The sequence below is a fragment of the Grammomys surdaster genome, unplaced genomic scaffold (genome assembly GCF_004785775.1).
Source record: "Grammomys surdaster isolate TR1022 unplaced genomic scaffold, NIH_TR_1.0 125996, whole genome shotgun sequence".
NCBI lineage: Eukaryota > Metazoa > Chordata > Mammalia > Rodentia > Muridae > Grammomys > Grammomys surdaster.
The window spans coordinates 4,829,972-4,848,588 of NW_021620812.1; the positions used below are offsets into that span (position 1 = coordinate 4,829,972).

The 18,617-nt window shown below is 41.8% G+C and overlaps 1 protein-coding gene across 1 annotated transcript in view; it reads right to left on the bottom strand.

Moving 5' to 3' along the window:
* The window catches only part of Tnni3k (TNNI3 interacting kinase), a 253,119-nt gene that overhangs the window by 173,959 nt on the left and 60,543 nt on the right, over positions 1-18,617 (bottom strand). Inside the window, exons 6-10 of the mRNA XM_028754295.1 lie at positions 15,603-15,701; positions 12,321-12,459; positions 4,907-5,051; positions 4,729-4,833; positions 550-644 (exon numbers count right to left, since the gene is read on the bottom strand). Of these exons, the coding sequence (XP_028610128.1) occupies positions 550-644; positions 4,729-4,833; positions 4,907-5,051; positions 12,321-12,459; positions 15,603-15,701 (583 nt within the window). The remainder of the gene's footprint in view (positions 1-549; positions 645-4,728; positions 4,834-4,906; positions 5,052-12,320; positions 12,460-15,602; positions 15,702-18,617) is intronic.

Below are 18,617 nucleotides of genomic sequence, written 5' to 3' on the forward strand. Positions count from 1 at the left end.
AAAGAGTTACCCCATAAACAGGATTGTTTCCAGAGATAAAAAGCCATAATTGATGCATCATGAAGAATTAATTTTATTATTGAGAACACGGGTGATATATTCGGCAATAGAGGGACTCTAGACTAGGCAGCCTTCCATACTGACTGTATTTACTCAGTGTGTTTTAATTTTTCATTCCTCTTCCTACAAAAATTATGAAGAACAAATATTATTGCCTTTACAAAAATAATAATCAGAGTTCAACCGGTATTTTTCTTGAGAATCAAGCCAAGGGCAGAGAAATGTCATAATCATCAACTTATTATGATAAAGGGAACACAGGATGCAAAGGTTGCATGCAGGTTTTAACACAACAGAGGGACTGAGCAACACTCAATCTGATTTTTAATATTGCCATTTACCATTAATTCTAAATGAATTTAACTGATAAAATAGCTCATCCTCTGGGGCTTGACCTTTATCAGCTGGATGCTCTCTCTCTCTCTAGGTTCAACACTGTTATTGAGAACTGACAGCCATGTGAAGACACGATGTTCTCCTCAGTCTTACCTGTGTGCCCATCTCTTCCTCGGTGATTAATGTTCACAGCATTCTGATCAAGAAGGAATTTGACCAGGTCAATGTTCTTGCCATAGGTACAAGCACTGCAGAAGCAGAAAAGAAGAAAGATAGAGGTTTCCTACGTGCTGAATCATGTCTCCACAGAAGTCCTACATCCCAGGATTTCATTCTAGATTCTATTTAGAGGCATTGTCTTCCAAGACACAATGGAAAACCAGTAGAGTCATTAGAGTAGATCCAAACCCAGTATGGGGTTGACGACTTTACAGGAAATGGAATTTGGGACAAAGAAGACACAGGCAGAAGGCTGAACACAGGAAAGCAGATAAAAGGCGATCATCTTCAATCCAAAAGGAACGTTTGTACAGGAGGCCAAAGTTGTCAGTATATTGTATATCTGAAACTGAAATGGTGTGTTGCTGTTGTTTAGATTGTCCAGGAAGTTATGTATTATGAGAACCACAAGAAATGACACAAACTTGATTAATCCAGGACAATCCAGATACTGGTGTATGTAGAACAGTAATGCACACACACACACACACACACACACACACACACACACACACAGAGAGAGAGAGAGAGAGAGAGAGAGAAGAAATAGATAGACAGAGACAGAGAGACTGAGACAGATATAGAGACAGAGAAGCAGAGTAAGAGATAGAGAGACACACGCATAAAAAGAAAAACAAAGAGAGGCAGAGGCAGTAGGTAGAGGGGGAAAGAGAAAAGGAGTGAGAGGAGGTAACAGGGCTCCTGCTTACCAAGGGCAATAGAGTCACATATTAAACATCTGGAGTAAACAAACACTTGTCTGAAATTCTTAGTATTTTGGTCAAGTGTTCTCAGTGTTGTCAGTTCACCTTTAAACCTAGCAGATATGTGTAAGCCAATACAATGTGTATTACACACAGGTCCATAAAACTTTTATCAAATAGAGGTAACAGCCTCAAATTAATCCCCAGGAAAATGACCCAGTTTCTGTCAAGGCTTCTGTGACCAGAGATTAAGTGCTCCAGGTTGTCCCTGTGCAGAGAGCACGTCCACACACTATCCAGGACAGAGAGCACGTCCACACACTATCCAGGACAGGGAGCACGTCCACATACTATCCAGGACAGAGAGCACGTCCACACACTATCCAGGAACCTGGAGTATGATCTGGACTCTGAGCTTGAGTTCTCATTTAATCCTCTCTACTTGCTCATGCTGTTGAAATTTCAGATGGATTCACGCTATGGATCCATAACACAAACAGTGGAGCGTGCTTGTGATCAGCTCTTTCCAGTTGGAGAGAACACTGGCATATTTAAGGACCCAAAATAATTAATATTTTTACAGGTGAATTTTGCAACCAGGTCCATCAAACTACCTAAATGGAATTTTGACTTCACGTGTTTCCTGTGAAGGCCTAGATACATGGAGAAAGGGTTTGTGTAAGGTAAACACGTTGTCTGTGTGATACTTGCCTTGTTGCTGGAGCAGGAGAAACTTAAAGGAGGAAGGGTTCCTTTTGGCTCATAGTTAAAGAGGGAACAGTTGGTTATGCAGAGAAGGGAACCAGCAAAACCTGGAGCAGCAGATCAGCCAGGGCTGTGGTCAGGAAGCAAAGGGAGACAGGGCATCTTGGCTGCTTTCTCCTCATGTGCGTCTTATAGACTGGGATACTGCCACTCAATTTCAAGACTGTCTCCCCTTTCCGCATGTTAAACCCTTCTACATACATCCCTGTATCCAGAGTTAATTTTGAATCCAGTCTAATCTGACTAATTTTCAATTGAGTCAGGAAGAAAATAAAGACTAAGCATGTCGTCCATCAATGATAACTGGCTTTTGTTTTGAACAAGCCAATGTCAGAAATGCCCCTTCCTGCCATTGCCCTTTATAGAAAGTGGTCACTCTTGAGATCCTCCCAAACTATAGGAAGCCGAGGCCGCCTCATAGAGCACATGGATACGTCCACATCTAACCATGGCAACAGGAAGGGAACAGGGACTCAGTTCTAGTAGAGGCAGTTTCCTGCATCTCACCACTTCCTCCTCCTGGCATGCCTTTGAAGAAGCCATTCTTAATGAAACTACCCTGTGTGACAGATAATTGCCGACTGTGTGATACCTCATGAACCAAAGGCAGAGCTCACTTTCTCCCAGGCCTCTTACTGGCTTCAGTAGGATGGAACACATAGCAGTGTGTGTGCTGGTGGACACATTTCTGGTCACTGTCATACCTCACAGAAGGGCTTCTTTAAGGAGATAGTGATCCTAGTATGTTAATGTTTCTACTTCCGTCAACACAGGGCAGGTCTGTAGTAAGTCTTCCTTGAATGACTGGGTGAATAAATCATCACCATCTTGGTACAATGTGTCCTATCACCTTCAACTATTTACATTATAAATCAAAGTGCAATGCTGCCCATTGAATAGTTTATTGTCCAAGTTGATTTATTAGTCTTTTCAAAACAACTAATTATAGGACATGGCAGGTCAAAAGCATATATCAGTATATTCACACCTGTGCACTTATGTGAACATACCTAGACATGTACATGTGTATGTGTATGTATTATACACATATGTGTTCATATGTATACATACATATGTATATGTTTATCCTTATGTGTATAGACACACACACATACACACACATGTATGCACACACACATGCACACACACACACACACACACACACACACACACTCTATCATGGTTATCTTATAATACTGTCAACCTGATTGTATGAATAAATCCTTGGGGTGTTAGTATGGTACATCTTTGCATGTACGTGTGAGGACTTTCACAGAGAGGTTTAACTGAGACCTCTCCTGAACGTAGGTGGCACTGTCTCATGCGCTGGGGTCCTAGACTGAACACAGAAAGGGAAAGGAGGCACCGGCTTTGTAGCAGCACCACCTCTGATGCCTAGCTGCAGATACGAGGTGAGTAGCTGCCCAGCCTCCAGCCATCATGCCGTTCGTTCATGCTGTGCTGGACTGTGCTTCCTCAGACTGTGAGACAGAGTAGACCCTCCCTACTTAGTTGTTCCAGGTGAGCTATTTATTTGGCCATAACAACAAGAGAAGTAATTAAGAGATAATTAGATTTGTTTCAATTTCAAAAGATTTCTGAAGTTAAATGTGACAACGGACACAATAACCTGGAGTATAGTCTCTGTTTCCTTCTTAGGTGGTAGTCTCCTTAGCCTTTCTTTCTTTGTAATGGGTTTTATTGTTAAAAGAACAAACCACCCTGCAAACCCATATTATATTTGAAGGCTTGATGCCTGGTATAGAAGCATGAGGTTAATGTTTGTTTAGCATCAAAGAGTCTTTTACTTTTTTATTATTCCCCAGTGCAAACCAAACAATATGCAGACAATAGATCAGCCTGGAGTCTGGTTTTTAGAGGTTCCAGATTGTTGTTAGGTATGTCACGTCTAGGTAGATGACTCAAGGCTTGTTAAGTTCAAATCGTTATTTTTGTAGCAAAATGACAATCCTTGTCCAGCGAGGGCTCCTAATGTTGTGGCACCTATTCCCTCCTAGAAAGCTCAGGAGCCGCTATGGCTCTGAGTACAGCAGTCTCTTTCTTCATTCATGGGGTACATCTTTCCCAATCCCAGCTGACCCTTTGGGGTCCTTTCCTAAGCACACTGGATAGGGATTTGTGGGTTCGAAGAAAAGAGCTACATCCTGGGTATCCCAATCCCATCCTAACTAAGCTTTTAGCAGCTGGCAGATGGATATCTTGGGTAGACACATTTGCACATAAGGTTTAAGAAAGTGAGGGAGAAAGTGTCGTATTTGACGCTGATGAATCGTAGTAATGAGATTCTTGTCAGAGAGGCCATACAGCCCCTCATGGCAGCTTTTCCGGGAGTGAGTAGAAATATGCTTACAGATGTTGATAGGCCTGTTGCCTTGGCAACATCAGTCCACGTCTTTGAGGCTCTGCCAGTAAAGCAGCATCTGGAGACGAATCCCTTTGCTGCGCTGATGGCGGCACCTGCTTCCACCTTTCCTTTCTGCACCCAGTCAGGAGTCTTTTCCACCCTACCTCTGTGCTCACTTTCTGACTACACCAGCTGTTTGTTACAGCTTTGTATACATGACTTGGGATGCTGCACAGTGTCAGCCAAGCTCAGTGGCTAGTACACAGAGATTCTCTCTACCTGTGAAAAGCTGTCTCGCTGAAGATGTTTTCCTTAGTCAGACTTTCAGTTCCTGTCACGTGGACAATTTCCTTGGCAACTTCAAAATTCCCACTGTAGCATGCCCTGGATGGGAAGAAGATATTTTAATAAGTAGGAGGACACGAGCTGGATATGAGAAATGCTAAGTCATACTCACAGGTGCAAAGGAGTGTCACCATAGATGTTAATCACATGAGGTTGAACCTCTAAGTCACTCTGGAGCAAGTAGCTCACTATATTGTGGTGTCCGAATCGAGAACTGAAGTGCAGAGGGACGTGACCTTCATTGTCCTGAGCGTTCACTGCCATCGAGGAGAAAGCACAGATGTGTCGTCTGGAATTCATTCTTTCTCACCCTTCATAGATACACTGTCATGTGCTTTGCCTATGTGCCCAAGATACTACTGGAAATTGCCAATTACTGTTTATGATAGAGGAAATTAAGTGCAACCCATTTAAAAAGTTATAATTCCATTCTATTCTATTGTCTATTATCACATCAAGCAGACTTTGTTTTAGTGCTCATAAATTCTACAGATTACAGCTAATCAAATTTGTCTTGTTGTGGTGTGATCACACAAGGCTGCCCGTGGCCTCTTTCCCATAAGCATCCATTCCAAACTGACTCCCTTTTTTCATCAGAAGGATTTTAAATTTTGAAAGTCCTGGACTGTTGAGATAGATGGTCAGTGGATACAGACCTCTGCTGCTAATCCTGTGGACCTGAGTTCTCTCTCCAGGCTCCACGTGGTAGAACTGAGAGAGCTGACTCTTATATGTTGTTCTCTGGCCTCCCCAATGTCTATGTCATTTGAAATTTTAAATTAAAAGTTCCATCTAGATCACTAAACCCAGTAGTGCTGATTCAGTGGGTGGAGGTGACAGCCAGCCATTTGAAAGTTTAGGGTGCTGTACGGAAGGTGCTGCACCCCTCAGCTGAGAATCATGACATTATTTTACACACACAGCAGATCTCTGTCTTTTTCTTTTCGCCATACAGTTCTATAACTCTCAGGGTCTGTGAAGATTCTTTGTGGGACCTGAATATGGGAATCAAGAGGTCTCGCTAACATAGAGATTGAAATGTGTTCTCCTGGACTCCTTAGATGTTAGGCTCTAAGAGACAGGAAAAGGACCATTTGGAAGCTCCAGACAGGAGAATGTGAGCATGCAGAGGCTATCTGTGCTGCCCTGAGACAATTCTCAGCAGAGAGCCTTCACTCTCCACACTTCTCCAGATTGAACATCTCCCCATCTATGTCATCTTCCAGTCCACTGCACATCAGACCCTGACTGAAGTGGAAAATTCTGGGGAGTTTTTGGTTTTTGTTTTTTGTTTGCTTGTTTTTGATACTCAGTTGTGTCATGTGACATTATTCTGGAAATTGCCTTATGAAAGGATGTTTTTTGTTTGCTAAGAACAGGCATGTGGTGTTTTTCTGGAAGCTACCTGGAAAAGGGGCATGTGATGTTTCACTGGAGTGGATGCTTGAGAGAACACGTGATGTCTGGAAAGGGTATAAATATAACCCAACAGAGAGTGGACGATACTGTGTAGCATTGGTTCACCTTGCCAGTTATCATAACTTTGCAGAGAGAAATGCACCAAAGAAAATCTTGTGTTCAGGTGGCCTCTTGCTGCTTCTGTGGACACCAGTCGATTGGCAGAACCTGTCAGTTTCTTCTGGATCAAACTGCCTTTGCTGATTCATAAATGGTGTCTGCAAGTGGATCGAGGTACCACTGTGTGAACTGAACTGCTGATATTCTGACAGTGCAGACTAGATTCACCCCAAATATCTATTTCTAAACAGGTCACATCCTCCTTTGCCCTATTAACCTTTCCTTTCCACTTCCTCTGCTGGACTAGAAGGGAGGTTAGAGTGTTTAAGTACACTTATTAAAGCGGGTTTTGAAGAATATAAGCAACACTTGACTTGGAGCTTATAACATAAGAGCACTGAACCTAGTCCTGGCAATATGGCAATTAGTGACAGTAATGTTATCCAGTTTTTTTCTGGTAGCAATTCCAGACACAGGATCAGGGCCCTGCCTGGCTGTTTGTAGAAGCCCAATGTCTGCATGTGTCTGGTGTTGCTGCCATTGGGTCTCCATGAGACCCCTTTAGGGTTGTGATGCTGGAGACAGTTCTTTGCTGGGAGAGCTCTGAGTCTGACACTGCTCTCTTCTGCTCAGACTTGGGAGCTACCTCACATCTGCTCTAGTTTCCTTTCAGAAAACACTAAGACAAAAAATGGCTAGCATAGGGAGCAAAGAGCTTGTTTGTTCTCGAGGAGGGAACTTAGGACAGGAACACAAGTAGGAAGTGAACCAGAAACTGTGGGAGAACGGTGCTTACTGCCTCAGAACTGGGTCAATTCAGCTAGCTCTCTGACAGGACCAATGTCTCAGGGCTGGTGCTGCATGTGGTGGGCTGAGTCCTCCCATCAATCATTGTTCGGAATGTTCTCTCACAGTCATGGAAAGAGGCCAGTCTGATAAAGGCAAGTCTATGACTGAGGTCTTTCCACAGAGGTGTGTCTAGGTTATATCTAGTTTACAGTGAGTACTAACCAGGGCAACAGTCTTTAACACAGTCCTTTCATGCTTTAATCATTATAAATTAGCTTTGGATGCTTGGGGAAATCCTATTGCATTCTCACTTTTTAAACAGTCGCTAACTGTCCATCACTGTACCACTGTTACGATACTCATGTTTTATCGGTTATTATGGCTATCACAGAACCGTTATTGGAAACAAACAGAAAATATTCATGAACCTTATGTTTGTAAATGCATTTAGAATAATATTTTCTGTGCACACACATTTAATGAAGATCATTCTACTGTCTAATTTTTCTCTTGTAAGTTTTGTGTTAAAATCAATAAACTATAAATACATAAAAGTATACCTTCAAAGAACATAAAGTCTAGTTGCAAGACAAGCTTAATAATAACTGAACACCAACTGCTCAATTCTAGGTCTGATCTGACATTAATTCAATATCTGAGGAAGAAAATAATTGGATCAGCTGTTCTAGACACATCTGCTTTATTATGATTTTTCTGTCCAAAGTCACTTATTATTTGGTGTGGTTTTACAAGCAGAAGAAATAGAGAGAATGTTGTTAAATGATGAACAATCTCCAGGGAAAGTTAGGGAAGACCACAGTGACTCAAAAGCGCGTGTAGCTTATTCCTACTGGTGACGTGCCACCATGTAGCAGTTAATGACGACGGATTTGCCTGCTAACTGCTGCATTTGTTGACAGCCTCTCTCATTTATTGTCCTGTAAGGTCTTAAGCAAACAGACTAACTTCAGCTATATCCCCAAAATTTTCCTGCAAATCCTATGAGCAGTGCTTCAGAAAAAAAACCCTTCCCCCAGAAGACAATCCTGGCTCATTTTGATCTGCTTGTCTATAACTATTTGATTTTATTTTAATGTTCTGTGAGAAGCCGGGTAGAGACAGTGACATAGGTTCATGCTGGAGCCCAGGGCATAAGAAGTTTCTTTTGAGGGTTCCCAAGTTTCCACTGAAGATTATAAAGCATAGTGGCACAGTCCTGGCCAGCTGTGGAGTGCCAACTGGCCACCCTCACCTCTCCCAGTGTGATTCCTCTTCACCAGAACCAAGTGAACTTCGAGGATCCCCTGCCTGATGAACCATCCTCCCTCTGTGCTGCTGGCACTCTTCCTAACACTACACACTGAAGGGATGTGGCATCACACGAGGTTCACACAGCTCGGCCATGGTCATTGTGAGATATTTGTTTTTGTCTTGGACTGATTTACAGAGACTAAAATGTAAAGATTATTATATTATCCAGGAACATTGAGATATGATGATATGTATCAACAATATTATGCTCAGAATAGCTTTATCTTTTACTAAAGTCAGGCCTGGCAGTGCAGGTAGTTCTCTGATCCCAGGTGGATCCAACATAGGAGGATCATAGCCCTAAGATCAGCCTGTGGAGTGAGTTCAAAGTCAGCAAGGTAACTTCATGAAAGCTTGTCACCAAAATGATGAGTTATTTCCTAACAGAAGGCAGTTTACTTAGGATATGCAAAGTCCTGAGGCTCAATCTCCAGCAAAGCAAGTAAAAACTCTAGCTAACATATTTAAATAAAAGAGTCTTGCAAAGGAACACATGTGCTTCATTATCAGGAAAATATTTTACTCTCTCCTCCATCTTAAAAAAGAATTATTGTCTACCAGTGGCTTTTGAAAGGTTGTTGGATGGTTGGATAGGTGGAACCTCCTTTTCCTTATTTCTAATTACTGACACTTAAAATAAAACAAAACTTCGAGACTAAGTCAGCAATGACTTAAAGACTATCCACTGTTTAAAATAAATCCTACATGCTTATTAAATAAATGTTCCATCACAAATCTGTTTAATAATTTCAATGAAATATGTTTAAAATAAAGCAGCCTTGCTGACTGTGATCTTATAGGCTCATTTGAATTTTTTCCTTTGAGCTGTGCGTGTATGTACCTCTGGTGTGCGTATTTGTGTGTGGGTTGTATGTGTTTCTGTGAACATGTGCTTGTGTGTATGCTCATATCTATGTATAGGTGCCCAGTGATGGGAGGGTAGCAGAATGGCAAATGGTTGGAGCCCTCTGATGTGGGTGCTGGCAGTTGAGCTCAGGTCGTCTGAGTGTACAGTACATGCTTTTAGTTACTGAACCTTCTTTCCAGCCCCTGTCTTGACAGATATTTAGAGAGTTCTGCACTAGCCCGTGGCACGTTGAAGGGGGCGTTATATTAAAGAACTCCAGTGTTTAACAATGAGTTAGCAAATATTAATGAATGTCGAAAAAGTTCCCATTTTTCAACTTTATCAAAAGGATAAGTTTTAAGGACCATCTCAGCATCTTTAACCTCTTGACATGAGGATTTATTTTTTTTTCTCTCCTGCCCCAAGAGTCACGTTGAAGCAGAGCAGAGACTTGAAACACCTGACTGAATAAGCCAGCTCCTTATATGCACTGAACTGAAGAGCCTGCCTTCTGAATTACATTTTGGACCATTTTGCAACCTGAATATATTCTCTTTTGTGGCATGCCATTTCCATGGAAACATACTGTAAATACTAGGCTGCAAATTGTACGTCCTCTGGGGCCATTCATTTAATCTTCTTCTTATGTGCATTTGCCATGAGAAAAGTCTAGAGTTGTAATAAATCATCTTGAGGGTCAGCTACATTTTTGAAAAGGTGAGTTCACTGATGGTGGGTCTCGTCCCATCTGTCACACGGGGCAGGGTATGCTGTGTTTTCAGCAACCTATTGGAGTGCAAAGCAGGCTTCATATCAAGTGTACTAGAAGGAAATAAGAATACTTAAGTGTTTGAGTCATGCTGCTTTTTTTATTTTAAATGATCCAGTAGGAAGAATGTAGCACTTGTGTGAGTCAGAAAGAAAACGCTAGAAGTTATCCTGTGCAGCCAAGGGATACATACGAGGGAGGATGGGGCTACATGAATTTCAATGCCTTTTGCAGATGAGTCCTTTGATCCTGGAGGCATGCTGGTCATAAGTGCCACACATTTGACACTACCAGGCTTTGGAGTTGTTCAAGAGAATAAAAAGCTGAGGCTGGTGTAGATAAAGAGAGGGAGGAGCGATGCACTTCCGGTCCCCCAGAAGAGCAAGGTAATTTCATAAATGCCAACATGTAGCCAGGCTTCCCACAGGTGTGCCTCAGCCTCTCCTAAGCTGAAAGAATGAATGACTGCACAAGACTTAAATGATGTCCACACCTTGCTTTTGTTCTGATAGTGCACGCTGTTTAGGATAATACTATCAGGTAGATGCCCAAATCGTTGCATGATGGCCCGTAGAAGACAATGCAAACGGAGTTCTTCAACTTCTACAAAATGAAGAGGCTGACATAAACGCAAGCTGTTCTAGCCTCTTGCTGGGATGTCTATGAATCACTGGGCTTCTTCACCACTGGATGAAAGCATCGATTAGCTTTAGTAAGTGATTACCAATTTGAATTTTGGACTGAAGGAGCTGGCAGCTCTATGGACCTGACAACCGTGTCCTTTTGGAGTTTTGCATCCTTTTTGTTGCAAAGGGCAGCAGCTATCACTGATGGGCGTTTAATTAGTTCTCTAGGGGCAGTGGGAGGAGGCTGGATATGCCTGAGAGGATTTTATGGCCAGATGTAGCTCTCGGTGAATCTGTGTCAAAAATAAAAGTCTAGGAGGAAGTCTTCTTTAATGCTACTTTCAAGCAAATTTCCAACATTTATCGAATAAGTAAATAAATTTTCAAATTAAAATAAAGAAGACTAAATTGATGACCATTGTACCTATGGAATTTTAGTATAGCAATAGAGTATTGGTTATGGGGAAGGCTGTAGGAAGGGGATGGAGTACATTGCTACAAGATTGGAAAACAGTAGAAGTGTTTTGGGAGTACAAATGGGAGTAGCTACATAGTTCAGCATGTGCATACCCTTGGGTCTAGAAATTCCACTCTATATATGTATCCAAGATAGATAAGTGTATCTGCTAACCAACGGAGTTACATAGTAGCAAAATGTCGGAAACATTGAATTACATCCAGGAAGAAGCTGGATGTACAAATGGAGGGATATTTGGAGCCTTCTGCAGTTTAAAAGATAAGACTCTGCTTGCTGCAGTGGTGTGGATAAATGGCAAAATTAATCTGGTGAGCAAAGTTTGGAGTTGGGAGGTGGTTATCAGAGTGAAAGCACTTCTTGGCAAAGCTTGACCTGGGTTCAAATCCCCAGCAGTTGCGTAAAAATCTGGGTATTGCTTAAGAATACCAGTAGCCACCCAGCAATTGGAGGCAGAGATAGGTGGATTGCTGGTGTGTTCTAGCTGCTGTGGCTTTTGGGGAATCTGTGTCAAAAATAAAAGTCTAGGAGGAAGTCTTCTTCTTTAATGCTTCTTTCAAGCAATTTCCAACATTTATTTAACAATTTAATAAATTTAAAAATTAAAATGAAAAAAGACTAAATTGGTGACCCTCTATTTATACATACAGGTTCAGAGAGAGACCTTATATCAAGGGACTCTGTCAGAGTAATAGATCAAGATACCACATGGTTTCCTAGAGTCTATGCCTGGCTGTGAGGGTCTGGACACACATTATATACAGACACCTCACACATGCACACACAGAAAATACAAACAAAAATAACCGTAGAATAGAACAAACTATTTTGTGAGGTTTGAGAAGAGATGAAGTGATCTGGGGCAAGAGAGCCTGGAAGATGAGTTACTGTGGGGTTAATGGCTATTTATTGATTGAGTTTCCCATATGTAAATTACACATCCACTAAAGGAAAAGGCAGGTGAAAAGCAACAGCCAGGACCAGTCTGTCCTGGGACCAATCTGTCCCAGGGTGCTCAGTGTCGGGGAAACTGAACTAAAGGGTATGAAGAAACATTCTCAGCTGAGTTCAACAAGTAGACTAATGGAAATGAATTATGATTTCTGGAACATGTTAGCACACGTCCCCAGGGGTAAGGGAAGGAAGGACACTGCGGATGTGACCTAGAGAAGGCAGGCACAGCGGACTTACCATCTGCTTTGTTCCCTTCTTCTACCAGGAGCTTCACAATGTTGAAGAACCCCTTTGCAGAGGCCAGGTGCAGAGGCCTGTCTCCAACTTCACCGCTTACATTGACATCTGCACCAAACTTCAAAAGGACTCTGGTTACCTAGAGGAGCCCATCATTAGACTTTAGTATGGGGAAAAAACAAGAGTGTGCTTGGTGGTGCTTGCCTGTAACATCAGCAACTGGAGGATCAGGTATTCAAGGTCATCCTCAGCTACAGAGTGAGAACATAGCGAGCCCTTGATAGATTAAACCCTACCTCAACCTGCCCTCAAACATGAAATACAGTGTAGAATTCTTGACTGCCTAAAACACCTAAGCTATCTCTTGGGTTACTCTCACCTCAAAATAACAGAAAATTCTAGCCAAACTAGTGAAAAACAGAGAAGAATTGATTATTGAAAAGAAGTCCAACAGTTAAGCAATTTCATTCTGCAGCTTCTCCCTAGGGAATGGTACCACCCACAGAGGCAGTTTCACATTTCAATTAACAACTAAGACAATCTTCCACAGATAGGGCCACAGGCCAACTTTTTGTAGACTATCCCTCATTGAGACTCCCTTCCCAGGTGATTCTAGAGTATGCCAAGTTGACACTTAAAAGTAACCAGGAGAGAGTCACACAGTGACTGGGAGTTAAAATCCAGGAGACAGAATAGGACAGAATCATAATCTGACCTACTTCATCTCTGGGCTCTTGAGATGAACAGTTAGCTAACCACTTTCTGATGTTTTCAGAGCTAGGCTTGGAGCCGAGAACTTAGCACTTTCTAGACAAGTGTCTTAATAATGGGCTACACATCCCCAACCAATTTTATTAATTGTACCTCATGTAAAGTAGAAATCATGGTCAGACTTAAATCACAGGTTGTAGTGAGGACCAGAGGCCATGATATATTTACTGTGCCAAGCACAGTGGCTGACATATAGCAGAATAATACAATATACATTTGATACAAGTTCTCAACCATGCATTATCTGAGTGGCAGATGGAGGAAAGGGCTTCCTCTTGAGTGTACTAGGCACAAGCAGGGACTCTGGGGCCCAGATCCAATGTCTTAGCCATGTCATTGTAGTCTAATGACTAGTGTTTTCAGACCTCAGTTTGTTTAGGTTAAAGTGGTAACAGTAATGGCTCTATCTCTTTCAGATGCTGTGAGGATTTAGTAAGTTAGCACTTGTAAAGTGCACAGAACAGTACTTAGCCCTTAACATCTATCTGTAGAAATGGCAACATGAATCAGAAATGTGTGCATTTTACCCCTCTGTTGGCTAATGGACAGATCCACACTTACTTTCCGACCGTTAGAACATTGCCACCTAAGCAGATCTGCCTGCTCATGCCATCCCTGTGAGTTTATAACAGATTTAAACTCTCCAGGAACTCGATTGTCTATTAAGTGCTATTATTACATATTTAGGAAATACTGTGCTTGCTAGAAGCACCTCGTCCTCCACTTAAAATTAAGTGGATAAGACAAGAAACAGGGTGCACAGGGCCAAATTTGCCACTCTCCTCGTCAGCATATTTTAGCAAATGACAACAGTTTCCATAAATTACTGGTTCGGGGCCTTCTTCACTCAGAAAGTGAGTCCCTTATCATAAAAGGGCCATCCACATTTTAGCATAATTTTTATGGCTGTGACTACATTTTCATGGAAAGCAAACAAATTTAGTTCTTCACCAGCACATATGAGGCTCTTTATCTCTCTGTTGGTTGTGAGGTCAGTCAGCAAAGTAGATGACTTTGCAAGCAGCACCACACCTCCTGCTCCTGCCTAACTCCAGGAAGTATGGAGTTTTCCCATCACCAGACTTTTGGAGCCTGCACCTATACTGTGACCAGTGCCTGACTCACTAGGCACCTGTGTACACTCTGAGTAGCACATCAGTGGACTGCCAAGTTTTATAATCTGTGGATCATGCTTCACAGACACAAGAGTGGGCAAGCATATGCCAGCTCATAGGGACACAAAGATTTGGTGACTAACTAGAGCAGTGCAGACCACAGAAAGTTTCAGTTGGACCCTTAGGGAATACTGTGACATGATTGGTGCCAAGTCAATAATAGGACAAGGATCACACACACATGAACGACTGTTTGACATGGTTATGTACTTACTTTTGTATTTTTGTGTTTCCTTTGGTTCTTTTCCTATTGTTTATCGAAATAGCTAAGGGGCAGTGTTTGAAATCATCACAAGTATTGTTTGTCTTTCACTATGTGGAGGTGAAAAAAATCAATAGACTTTGAAGTTGGAACACATTGTTTTGAATTCTGACTTTACTGTTTAGTTAAGTTGCTTGGGTTTGATGTTTCTCTGCATGGGCTCACTGAGAAGTGGGCTTGTGGCCTGGCAGAGAAAGCACAGGGCCGCAGGCTAACCAGCCTGGTACACACTTTAGTTCTTCTGTTCTCAGTCATTTGACTGGTATGCTACCAGCCCTGTTGGGCTTTGGATGTAATGTTGGGAACTGGAGAAAAATGATTTTCTGAAGAACGGTGCTCTCCCATGGCTGCTCTCCCTGTTTGTGAGGGTACTGGGACATGCTGACATTCTCAGCCCTTCCTCATGTGACTTTGACCTCTTATATCCATATTTTTTTTATCTACTGCATGCTCTAGTTTCCTTTTCCTCCATACAGACAGACCCTGGAGGAACATCAGGCCCGACAGCAAACCTGAGACTATCTGCTGAAAACTCTGAGCCCAGTCACAACCTCAAGTTCCTCTTAAAGGTAAGTCACAGGCCTAGAGCCAAAGGCAGCATAAGGAGGTCTTTCCAGTTCCCAACATCCCCTAGAGAACAGGAAAGAAAAAAAAAAGGCTTCTTAAAGACACCTGTTTCAGGGAGCTGCTGGAAGGGCCTTTGTAATGTGTTTTGTGCCTACTCCAACAGCATCTAAAGAGTGTCGTGAACTACACATCTTCCAAGCAACTCTATTGTTTCATAAAGGCATCCATGGAAAGTCCAAATCATAAATATTTTTCCCTTAAGACATGGAGATTAGAGGTACTATATAAGCTATAGATAGCCATAAACCTGGGAAAGATTTTTTTCCCAATTCAGGCTGGCTGATTCCCATTGCTGCAAACCACCAAAGCACACTCTAATGTATCCTTTCTGCACTAAGATAACAATGGATGACATAATCAGTGCAGTGTTTCTATGGATCTACAAGCTCCTATGGATGGACCTGGTGAGAATATTACACGATCTTGAAGCTACCACTTCATACCTACCTGCTCGTGCCCGTAGAAGGCTGCGATGTGCAGTGGGGTGAAGAAGACTGCATCTTGAACATTCACATTGGCTCCATGTTGCAGCAGCACTTCCACAGCCTAGATGAGAAAGAGCTGATTGTGACGGACCACCTCTCGTAGGGCAGCCAGTCAGTACCATGAACAGCGCCCGATCAGGCAGCCCATTCGAAAACACATTCTCCTGTCCATGTCCTTTCCCTCTTGCCTTTGTCTGAAAACAAACTCTAGCACTTTCATATGACATTTAAACTCCTCCTCAGTCTGATGGCATCACTTGTTTATTCTGTGTGTGTGTATGTGTGTGCATGTGTGTGAGTGTGTGTATGCCACAAAATACACACAAAGGTCCAAGGACAACTCCTACAATGTGGGACCTAGGGATTAAATTTAGGTCATCATACTTGGCCACAAATACCTTGTAAGACATGGTGCTATCCTTCCTAGCATATCTCCCAACCCTCTATTCTGTATAATGAAACAGCTTCCAGTTTCCTTGCTTAGCTTTGTGCTCATATTACCCTCAGTCCTGTCTACGGAGGTTTAAAACACAGCTAAAATGCTGTTTCTTCTAAGGTTTGCTTCCTCAGTGTCCTTCTCTTCATTGCTGTCTGCTTGGATGAAACTATATCTTCTTTGCTTGTCTAGGCAAAGTTTGTTTTTCAGGTTCTCTTGTGCTGTGGTCTGTACACATATGTCCTACATGGACTCATGATTGTAAGGCTGGTCTGTAGAAGGCGCTACTGTTTGGAGAGGCTTTGTAAACTTATGAGGTAAGGATGAATGAAGGTGATGGGGGCATCACTTTCTGTCTTGCTTTCTTCGTCATGGTTGATGCTGACATAAACATTCCTCTTCCACACAGTCTGGCCGCCATAAAGTGCTATCTAATCGTGTGGCCCTTTAAAAGTCATAGACTTAACACTTAGAAATCAAGAACCTAAACGAACAATTAACCATAAACCACCCTTCTTCCTTTATCTTTGTGTGTTTGTTCTGTTCTGGTTTTTTGATAATTTTGTTTTGTTTTGTTGGTTTTAATTTTTTTTGGATTCTTTCTTTTATAGCTTGGGTATTTTGTCATAATGATACACAAGTGCCTATCACATATTAATCTTCTCTGTGTTGATAAGAGTGTGTGCTAACTGTTGCCCACACTTGTAGAGAAGGGAGAAATTAGAAATTTACAAATACATGTCTTCCCCATAGGCAAACAAGGAAAGACCAGAGTTATGCTGGTTCATTTCTTCTCCATTTTCTCTGTCGTTACTTGATGACCCCAAGTGGCTTACTTTAGAGCGCCATATTTTGCTGTCTTGAAGGTCAAGCCTGATGACTCTTCAGGTCTTTTTCAACAGAGACTGACCTCAGGTATTTCCCCTATGGACAGTGTTGCATTCAGTCCTTAAAGTATATCTGGTTTCAATGAGGACTTTTCAAATACAGAAGCTAGTCTTTAGCTGATACACATTTGAGAAAACTTTCAAAAGTCTATTGAATGGGAAACTGGATCTTGGTCTGGAGAGTTCAGAGGGCTTGGTTCTAAGACCTGTTCTGTCCCAACAAACAAGCTTCTTATGTACATGAACCAGAGTTCTCCTCAGAGAACATTGTGTGGACAATGGTCATTTCCAGTCACAGCCTTAGATTTTAAAATGGAAGCCATAGAGAAATGGAGGAATCAAGAAATGGCTGAGAGTCATAGGTCAGGCCAGTGTCAGGAATGAGATGACTCTGCCTTGTCAACCCCAAGGAGCTCATTCATTTATTCATTGTATGAGCTTTGGGGGTAACATTGACTTTGGCCACGTTCTGTCTCAGGCTCTGCTTCCTGATTGTTAGTGACATAGATGACTCCTGTGCAACTATAGTTTACATGTTCACTGTCAGAATAGAAATAAGTCTGAGAGTCATACTTGAAGGGGAAGAGGCTGCTTCTGGAAATCTGAAAATCTGGGCACGTCCAAAACTATAAGCATGTGGTACACTTTGTAGATGTTTTCAGAATTGAGATTTAATGTTTAGAAATTTTAAGTTGGTGGTGAGTAGCAACAGTGTGTACATTGAGTTTTTCTCCTAATAAATGTTGAACTTATAATCTTTACTGACAGAGGATTATATATCAAGTACTAAGGTTTTTCAGTAGATCTTGGTATCTGATGTAGTTTTACCCCCAAACAGAAAGACAGACGCTTCTCTCCCATTTTAAAATGAAGAAAATGAAACCTTGGGGTGACCATGTGACACATTTAGCCTGTATGAAGGGGAAACAGAATACAAATTCACATCTATCTGACTTCAAATTGTACTTCCTTCAGGCTGCCTCTGTGAGCACAATCTCATTAGCACCAAGCAAGTAGCCAAACGACTCAAGCCAGGTTGGAAGAAGCCACCTGTCTGTCAGGCACCATAGATCAGCTTGGAAATGAATGCCAGAGTCATTAATATGAAGTGTAAGGTATCTGAGGCTTCCAGTGATCACAAATCCAATCTCAGAAACTCTCAAACAAGGCTGTAAAGCAGGGAAAAATGAAGCTCTTTAAATTTCTATAATTTCAAACATAGACTAAAACAAAGTAAATTTTTTCCATGAATTTTTTTTTTTTTTACTGTAAAACAACTTTCAAATATTAACATGCAGAGTCAATTTCTTGGACATGGTCCCATAATTTACTTTCCGTCTAGAAAGACAAATAGTCAAAAGCAGGTTTCTTTCTCTACCAAGTTTGCACACATCCAGTCACTGAGAAGGTCGACCTTGGGCCGAGTATCCATTAATTATGGAATACCGGCCTTCTGAGAATCTGTCAAAATCCAAGCTTTAATGAAACCACATGGAGCCCTTACTGAACTATAGGCTTTTAATAGCTTATTTTTAAATTTAAGGAAATATTTAACCATTGAGAGCACTGTCTGTGGGAATGCTGTGTTTTCGGTATATAAAATTATTCAATGTCACAATGTTCAGTGTCATTCTAGGCAGACTCTGTCCTAGGG